At 44.5% G+C, this 9906-nt stretch overlaps 1 protein-coding gene across 50 annotated transcripts in view; it reads left to right on the forward strand.

Moving 5' to 3' along the window:
* The window catches only part of PCBP2 (poly(rC) binding protein 2), a 30112-nt gene that overhangs the window by 18189 nt on the left and 2017 nt on the right, over nt 1-9906 (forward strand). For 28 of the 50 annotated variants that reach the window (XM_074007025.1, XM_015430694.4, XM_015430695.4 and 25 more), the window contains one exon: nt 2659-2828. In XM_074007025.1, coding sequence (XP_073863126.1) covers nt 2659-2828 — 170 coding nt within the window. Of the gene's footprint in view, nt 1-2658; nt 2829-6194; nt 6977-9906 lie in introns of those variants that run through there. The other 22 variants (XM_074006997.1, XM_074007003.1, XM_065524290.2 and 19 more) reach the window with 1 other exon arrangement.

Raw genomic sequence — 9906 nt, forward strand, 5'->3', positions numbered from 1 at the left:
TACAGGCTTGAGCCACCGCGCCCGGCCTTTTTTTTTTTTTTTTTTTTTTTTTTTGAGACGGAGTCTGGCTCTGTCGTCCAGGCTGGAGTGCAGTGGCCGGATCTCAGCTCACTGCAAGCTCCGCCTCCCGGGTTTACGCCATTCTCCTGCCTCAGCCTCCCGAGCAGCTGGGACTGCAGGCGCCCGCCACCTCGCCCGGCTAGTTTTTGTATTTTTTAGTAGAGACAGGGTTTCACCGTGTTAGCCAGGATGGTCTCGATCTCCTGACCTCGTGATTCGCCCATCTCGGCCTCCCAAAGTGCTGGGATTACAGGCTTGAGCCACTGCGCCTGGCCTGTATTTTTTTTTTTAATTAGAGATGGGGTTTCTCCATGTTGGTCAGGCTGATCTTGAACTCCTGACCTCCAGCGATCCCCCCTTCAGCCTCCCAAAGCATTGGGATTACATTGGGAATACAGGCGTCAACCACTGCGTCCAGCCTGCCTTTGTTTTGTAGAAGCTAAAGCCTTATCCTTAGTGGTTTTCGGCCGGGTGCAGTGGCTCATGCCTATAATCCCAGCAGTTTTGGGAGGCCGAGGCAAGTGGGTCATGAGATCAGGAGACAGGCCTGACCAACGTGGTGAAACCCTGTGTCTACTAAATGTACAGGAATTAGCCAGGCATGCACACACCTGTAATCCCACTACTCAGAAGGATGAGACAGGAGAATCGCTTGAACCCGGGAGGCAGAGGTTGTAGTGAGCCGAGATCGTGCCACTGAACTCCAGCCTGGGCAACAGAGCAAGACTCTGTCTCAAAAAAAAAACAAGAAAGGAAAAAAAAAAAAGTGTGGTGGCTTTCTTTTTTTTGAGACAGGGTCTCCCTCTGTTGCCCACGCTGGAGCAAGAGAGGCATGATCCTGACTCACTGCAGCCTTGGATTTCCAGGCTTAAGAGATCCTCCCATCTCAGCCTCCTGAGTACCTGGGACCACAGGTACATGCTGCTATGCCTGGCTAGCTTTTTTTTGTATTTTTTTGTAAAGATGGAGTTTCGCCGTGAAACTGCTGAGCGCAAGTGATTGACCCACCTCAGCCTACAGGCATGAGTCACTGTCCCCCACCACAGTGTAGTGGTTCATGAACTTTAGATCTGTGCTATCCAAGGTCATATTGTTTACAGTATTAGTGCAAATGTTGACCTTTTTTTTTTTTCCCTCCACCTTTTCCCAAGGCAAAAACACCTTAGGAATTGGCCAGAATTCTTTTTTTTTTTTTTTTTTTTTTTTTTTTTTTTTTTTTTTTTGAGACGGAGTCTCGCTCTGTCACCCAGGCTGGAGTGCAGTGGCCGGATCTCAGCTCACTGCAAGCTCCGCCTCCCGGATTTACGCCATTCTCCTGCCTCAGCCTCCGGAGTAGCTGGGACTACAGGCGCCCGCCACCTCGCCCGGCTAAGTTTTTGTATTTTTAGTAGAGACGGGGTTTCACTGTGTTAGCCAGGATGGTCTCGATCTCCTGACCTCGTGATCCGCCCGTCTCGGCCTCCCAAAGTGCTGGGATTACAGGCTTGAGCCACCGCGCCCGGCCGAATTGGCCAGAATTCTTGTCAAGGTGGTAATTACGGCAGGATGACTTTAAGCATCTTTGCTGCCAGAAACAATGTATTTCTACCTTTATCTATTTCTAGCTGTCTAAATTTATTCTTTTTTTTTTTTTTTTTTTTAATGAGACGGAGTCTCGCTCTGTCGCCCAGGCTGGAGTGCAGTGGCCGGATCTCAGCTCACTGCAAGCTCCGCCTCCCGGGTTTACGCCATTCTCCTGCCTCAGCCTCCTGAGTAGCTGGGACTACAGGCGCCCGCCACCTCGCCCGGCTAGTTTTTTGTATTTTTAGTAGAGACGGGGTTTCACCATGTTAGCCAGGATGGTCTCGATCTCCTGACCTTGTGATCCGCCCGTCTCGGCCTCCCAAAGTGCTGGGATTACAGGCTTGAGCCACCGCGCCCGGCCTGCCTAAATTTATTCTTGTTTTGGCTCTGGTTTTTTTTGTCTTTGGAATTAATACTCTGAGGACAGAAATAATGAAGAGCTAATACTTGGACCTAAAGTTGACTCAGAACTGGCTCTCACCATGGTCCGACTGAAGAATGGGTCAAGAGTTTTTTGATCAAAAGTGTATGGATAAAGGGTATAGGATGAAGTTGGGCAGGGCGGTATACACCTGTAATCCCAGGTACAGGGAGTACAGAGATACAGAAGCTGAGGTTCGAAAATGGCTTCAACCATGGAGTTTGAGACTAGCCTGAGCAACATAGCAAGACCCTGTTTCTTTTTTTTTTTTTTTTTTAAAGGCCAGGCGCGGTGGCTCACACCTGTAATCCCAGCACTTAGGGAGGCTGAGGCGGGTGGATCACAAGGCCAAGAGATCGAGACCATCCTGGCCAACATGGTGAAACCCCGTCTCTACTAAAAATACAAAAGTAGGCTGGGCATGATGGCATGTCCCTGTAGTCCTGCTGAGGCAGGAGAATTGCCCAAATCCAGGAGACTGAGATTGCAGTGAGGTGAAATCAGACCACTGCACTCCAGCCTGGCCACAGTTGTAGGAGCTAGAGGGCAGGGGTGGGATTCTTGGACCTAGCCATGCAACTCTAATTTGGTGTGCCTTGTTTTTCTCCCTTAAGTTGATTGGCTGCATAATCGGGCGTCAAGGCGCCAAAATCAATGAGATCCGTCAGATGTCTGGGGCGCAGATCAAAATTGCGAACCCAGTGGAAGGATCTACTGATAGGCAGGTTACCATCACTGGATCTGCTGCCAGCATTAGCCTGGCTCAATATCTAATCAATGTCAGGTAAGATTGCCCTACCTTTTGTCTTACTTATGCCAACACAGTAATGTGTGTGTGAGGGAGAGCTGCAGTATGTTATTAAATGTGGGATTACATGGGCAATGGGTAAAGATGGCCAAAAAATTTTTTTTTTGGTAGCCCTACTTTGAGTGTAGCAGAAAAAGTAAACAAATTGCAATAAGTTTGCAAGGGGTTGGGGAATAGGGAGCACAGATTGCCCGCATTTAACTTGATGATATGGGAAGAGGAAAGAGTGGCCCATGTCTTCAATAATACGAGTTCTCTGGCTAGAGCACTCTCAAAATCAATTGTGGGTCTCTTGTTCTACATAGCATATAGACTACTGTTTCTTTCACTGATTTGATTTGGAGTCCAAAGCACCCTTAATTGTAATGACAATGGAGTAATAGGACAACAAGGCAGTTTCTTGGAGGCAGCAATTACCATTTGTTCTGGAAACACCCATTTTTCTCAGATTGCACACGTGTTTTATTCAGAGCTTGTGGGAATGTGGGAAGCACAGGTATTGGAATGTTTTGGAAGTGTGAAGTGTGTTTTCTATCTCACCCCTCCCCCAATCTCATCCCTTAATGGCTTCCTGAGGGTTTTATTTCCCTTACCCATGGGTAGGTAATGTTACTACTCTGAGAATTTGAGGACACTGTTCACAGTCAAATGGGATCCTACAGTCATTTATATTACTTGCTTTCTCAACTCATGTGCTGAAGTCACACCCTTAATTGCTTACTAATATTTTAAAGCATTGTTAGCCCTGAAGCCCTTAGGTCTGTTTTAATGGGAAGTGTTGTCTAGTTATCATTTACCTTTCTTACAAGTGTTTGGTCTCTTTGTCATAAAAGTTTTACATGAGTTCCTGAATCTAGTACAGGGGAAAGGAATTCCTATGAGGTCTGTATTGTTGTGCTTGTACTGACCATGTTTGTATGCCATGGTTATTTAGTGCTAGCTAAGAACATACCATTTCCCCAGTAGCAGTCTGACACTTGCTTTAAGTCTCTTCATTTCTTTAGGTGCTGCTACTCTGTGTAGAAAAGCTTTCCCATTCCTCGATTTGTTTTCTTGTCTATCCACCAAGCACACTAGGTTCTATGTTGAGAATGAAATGGTAGTAGTAGACTTTTACACCAAGGTTGTTTGCAAAGAGGTCTTTTTCTTTTTTAGAGAGAGGATTTCACCATGTTGGTCAGGCTTGTCTCTGACTCCTGACCTCAAGTGATTTGCCTCCCCAAGTGCTGGGATTACAAGAATTGTTTTTCTTTTTCTTTTTCTTTTTTTTTTTTTTGAGGCGGAGTCTTCACTCTGTCGCCCAGGCTGGAGTGCAGTGGTGTGATCTGGGCTCACTGTAAGCTCCGCCTCCCGCGTTGGCGCCATTCTCCTGCCTCAGCCTCCCGAGTAGCTGGGACTACAGGCGCCCACCACCGCGCCCGGCTAATTTTTTTTTTGTGTATTTTAGTAGAGACAGGGTTTCACCGTGTTAGCCAGGATGGTCTCGATCTCCTGACCTCGTGATCCGCCCGCCTCGGCCTCCCAAAGTGCAGCGATTACAGGCGTGAGCCACCACGCCCGGCCTCTTTTTTTTTTTTTTTTTTTGAGACAGTCTTGCCCTGTCACCAGGCTGGAGTGCAATGACTCAGACTCAGCTCACTGCAACCTCTACCTCCTGGGTTCAAGTGATTCTCCTGCCTCAGCCTCCCAAGTAACTGGGACTACAGGCACGCACCACGACTTCCAGCTAGTTTTTGTATTTTTAGTAGAGATAGAGTTTCACCATGTTGGCCAGGATGGTCTCAATCTCTTGACCTCATCATCTGCCCGCCTCGGCCTCCAGAGTGCTGGGATTACAGGCGGGAGCCACTACGCCCGGCTTTTCGTATTTGTAATTAGGATTTTGGAGGGCAGGAATTTTTCGGTTTTCAGTGGCAAGAATCATGTTTTTGAAAGCTGGAATTTGTTTTGTTCTTTCGGTAGGCTTGCCCTTCATGTAATTTAAATTGTGACTGTTTAAATGTCACCTGCTTGTCTAGCCCCTGCAATAGGTCAGTGGCTACATTTCAGGAAGCAGAATTCTCTTGGTAGAGTCACTCTTTTCAGGATCATTGTTACTGAATAGCAATTGAGTATCATCGAAGCCTTGGATTAGGGTCAAAGTTTCATCTAACACCAAAGCAAAGACTGCATGCACAAAGCTTATTCTTTCCATTCTTTGGTGCAGTTTAAATGTAGAAGTCAAAGGGTTTTTTTGTTTTGTTTTGTTTCATTTTTTTAAGGTGAGAAGGATTTCACTGGATTCTGGGCATTTTCTCCTGTCTCTTGATTTTTCATGGTGGCAGTCTGGGTCCTTTTATATAGTTAGTGGACTTCTGTATCCCTCCCTCTCCTTTATGGATTGCAGCTGTCTTTGGACATAGGTAACAAAATGAGGTTTTAAGAGGAGCCTTTCTGCTCTTGAAGACTTAGCCTTGTGGGCTTAATTGTCCAGGCAAATTTCCCAAATATATGTGGTTCTGGCTTAGACACAGGCATTTGGGAGACACATATCCTTACTGTTCTGTGGAGCTTATTTTGGGATTAGAAGCAGCAGCATTTTTGCTTTTTAAGTATGAATTTTTAGGTGATACTTGAGTTTCTCTTTTCCACTTCTGAAAGGTCCACATTAAAAGTATGATCGGTCAAAAACAACTTTTTATACCGCCTCCCACCAGAAAAGTTTCCCTAGTTCTTATCTACACTTCTGTTCTCAGCATTTTTCTTTGAAAACGCTACATTCTTTGAAATTTGAAATTAGTCAGTGACCTACTTTGGACTCTTGTCTCTTTCTACCCTAATATTGGTTTATTTGCTGTGGAAATATAAGCAGACTTTAATACTACAGCTGGAAGGATTTTTAAAAATTCTGCTTTATAAATATTCAAAGCTTCACAAGTAATTACGGGATAATTGATTTTCTGTTAGAATGGGAAATTGACATTTGATTAGAGGAAACATTTCTTCCTTGTTGGGTGATTGATGAGTGTCTTTTTTCTACCTGAAATCATTCCTTCAACGTCTGGGTTGGGTCAGTGTGTCAGACACATGAAAGTATGTGCCCTATGTTTTCTTTTCTCTGTCAGCTTTTTCTTCCCCATAGCAGTTTTTAAGTAGCTCTGTGGAATGGAAGTATACATATTTAGAGGGTGGGACACAGGCTAAAAGAAAGCTTGTCACAAGTTGACACTAGGTCTTCCTAATTGTCAACCAGAGGCACTTACTGATATAACTGAAGCAGTTTTTGTCCTGTACTTATTCCCTTTTGTGGTCTTCCCTTCCACCCACCCTTTTTTTTTTTGTTCCTTTTTTCCTCTGTTACAGTTTAGAAAACGCTAAACCCTCCTCCCAGGCAGCCTCCGTCACGATCCCTGATCACCTCAGCATCAACCTCTCTCAACCCTCCACCCCTTCTTCTTCTTCCTCCTCCACCACCACCCCCTCGCTCGCCACAGCGGGGACCTCCGACGCACCCTCCAGCCTCCCCAACCCTCTTCCGACCGCCCCTTGTGTCTCCAGTCTGCTTGGCATGAAACCCATCCCTCTCCTGGCTCTAAATGTTGTGTCTGCTGCTAAGGGTACCGGGGCTTCAGCTACCACCACCACCACCTCTGCCGTGCCATGTGTAACTAACAAACTGAAAGGCGAGAAACAGAGATTCTCTCCCTACTGATTGCATATCTTGAGGCACCTCCTCCAGTATTATTTGGTTCATTTTGTTTTCCTTTGTTAACATTGGTGAGAATGAAACTATTGTGAGCTTGTTACCCTTTCCTTTTTACTACTTTGGGGGATAACTGGGTGGGGGTGGGGGGAGTGGTAACCCTTGTTTAGGTTTAGGCCATTTCAGCTGAGTGCCTGTTTCAGGGTCTGACTTGAATTCTTTATCTAGAGCCACAGTTTTCTCTTCTTTCTTGTTTGTTACTCTTCTTTGTAGCTTTATTCTGCCTTGCAATATAACAATGTGTTAGGCTCTGTGTTAATTAATAAAAGCTGCTTCGTTAACCTTTTTTTTTTTTTAAATAATTATTTAATGGTGAAGCTATCAGCACGCCTTCTTGGCCATATTTGTGTTTCTAGCTGTAATAAAGTTGGCGCAGTAAGAACCTTAGTATACTGTGTGCTGTGAAGGGTAAAGGGTTGGGGGCTTGTGACCTGTGGCTATTCAACTAGGAAGCCTGTATAACTGACATGGGCTTTCTGAATCCCAAGTGAATTTTATAGTCCTTTGTCAATATTCCCACAAAGAAATAAAAGCCTGCAGCAGTTTAGATCCTGAGGGTCCTCTGTAATTGGCAACAAGCTTCACTAATGACGAAGTTTGTGTGACTTCTCAGATGGCCTTACCTTGCCAGCAGCGGCTAACAAGGTGTTCATCCCAGGATTCCTCTGGTGAATGGTTACCGTGAGGGATCTCTTCCAAGTCATACATTAAGAGAACGTACTTCTTTACCCAGAATGAAGGGGAGGGGCAAAGTGGGATAAGTCTAATAAAATTAGGCAGCTTCTGTCTGCATTCCTCTGAATTACCATTATGCCTCTTTCTGTGACATTAGGGTATCTCTCAGCCAACGCGTGACATTATCCACAACTTGACATGATGCCATCCACTCATCCTAAACCAACTCTGTTAACCAAGTTTCTTTACCCTTTTTTCTATTCCTTGCTGTATCCTTTCTCCTCCTCACCAACACTATCACAAGTAGGAAGTGACATGCTTAGATTTGGAAGGAACCTTAAGGATCAACTAATCTGTAACGCATTGATCCCCTCATTTTACAGATTAAAAAATAGAGGCCCTAAGATAATTTAAATTCGTAGGTTATGAGTGACTAGCCAGGACTAACAACTTAAGCTTTACTTTTACTCATATCATACTAACCTCCCTGAAACCTTGTTCATTTTCTTATGCTAAGATGGGCACAGGCCTCTCATAAAACACAAATATACTTATATAGTGGCATAAGGCCTCTGATAGCCTTCCATTCAACCAGAGTACACATTGCCACAGTGCTGAAAGTATAATGCTCTTCCCAGGGCGTTAGAGAACTCAGTGTAGAGATACTTCCCCTGATGACTTTTTCCCAGCATCCCCATTGGCTGACAAAAAAAAAAAGCTGTTAGTATTCCAATATATTGTCTCATTCTCTGATGTTATTGTGGCCCTTCCATCCCAGATTGGGCCTATGAAGAAGTGTTACAGCTCCCAAGTATGCATAAAGGATTAGATGGCCAAACCTGTCCAGTTAAGAGTTTTATTTAGTTGCTCCTTTATTATGTGGTCTCTCCCTTGGTAAGCTCTCTCCTTCTGTAGTTAGGCCTTAATCATGCTGATACCATCTCCCCCCAGGGACCTGGTTTTGTTCATGTAGTTCTTGATTGGAAAGCCTCTTAATCTAGTGGCTATTCCCCAAGGAAGGATTCCACATGTTTAAGGGGCTAGCTACCATCAATACTTCCAAAACACCTCAGTTTTAATTTTTTTTAAAGCTTAGAGCTCCCCCATGTGGTCTTCTATCCTAGAATACCTGACTCAGTATTTCATAGCATTTCTCCTTGCCTCACCTCCCCTACTCCAGCAAATCCCTATTTGGGCTTGATACACATTCAGGACATTTCTTATAGAGCTCTGGTGGGGCCAGAGTGCTACCACCAATTTTTATAAACTTAAAATTTTAGGTCCTAGGTCTAATGGTATCTAGCAGTTCCTTCCTTAGACCTTCAGTTCTTACTGAACCCTTTAATTCACGGCTATTGTTTACCTTTCGGTAGATCATTGTGTTTTGAAATAGCACTAGTCTACCCCCCTTTTAAGAACTAAATATTCCCTTAATGCTGAGGTGGAGAAACCATTTCTGACTAAAAATAAATAGTTTGTAGTCGAAGGACTTTTCAGTTTTTTGGCCCTTGCTTTTCTACCCAGCTTTTGGCTTTGCATTGTTGTGGAAGGGATACAGATGGTGAATTACCAGTCATGTTTTCATGACCACATATCACAAATATTTTATGCCAATCAATTTAAAATCTTATGAAATAACTTCATGAACTGAAATGAAGTCTTACACATTTGGTTCTATTCAAAATGAGAGCTGCCTGCCTGTCTTGCTGCCTGCCTACCTACCTACCAATGAAGCATACCAAGTCCTTGAATACCTTTCCCTCAAAGCCCTAAATTGGATTCCAGGACCTTAAATGACCATCTCTTTGAAACAGAAAGGCATTGTAGCCAGGTATGTTTAGATGGAGGATATGGCTTGACAAGATCTAGGAGCTTGTAGAGTGAGCTACAGAGTTAAAACAAATTATTTTGTCTGCTACTTTTAAGTCCTGAAAACTTTTTTAAAAACTTTTTAAGGCCGGGCGCGGTGGCTCACGCCTATAATCCTAGCACTTTGGGAGGCCAAGACAAGTGGATCACCTGAGATCAGAAGTTTGAGACCAGCCTGGCCAACATGGTGAAACTCCGTCTCTACTGAAAATACAAAAGTTAGCTGGGCATGGTGACAGCTGCCTGGAATCACAGCTACTCAGGAGACTGAGGCAGGAGAATCGGTAGAACACGGAGGTGGAGGTTGCAGTGAGTTGAGATTGCGCCATTGCACTCCAGCCTGAGTGACGAGTGAAACTTGGTCTCAAAAAAAACAAAAACAATAAGGCCAGGCGCAGTGGCTCACGCCTGTAATAATCCCAACACTTTGGGAGGCCAAGGCAGGTGGATCACCTGAGGTCAGGAGTTTGAGACCAGCCTGGGCAACACGTTGAAGCCTGGTCTCTACTAGCCGGGAGCGGTGGTGGCTGTCTATAATCCCAGCTATCGGGTGGAGGCTAAGGCAAGACAATTGCTTGAGGGCGGAAGTTGCAGTGAGCCAAGATCACGTCACTGCGTTCTAGCCTGGGTGACAGAGCTAGACTCTGTGTCAAAAAATAAATCAATTAATTTAAATAAATAAATTTGAGTATAATTCTTGACCCATAATTATTTTTACATCTCTTTTTAACATCTCTTTACCTTTAAAACTGTGTTACCTCATACCCT

Source organism: Macaca fascicularis, chromosome 11 (genome assembly GCF_037993035.2).
Source record: "Macaca fascicularis isolate 582-1 chromosome 11, T2T-MFA8v1.1".
NCBI classification, from domain to species: Eukaryota; Metazoa; Chordata; class Mammalia; order Primates; family Cercopithecidae; genus Macaca; species Macaca fascicularis.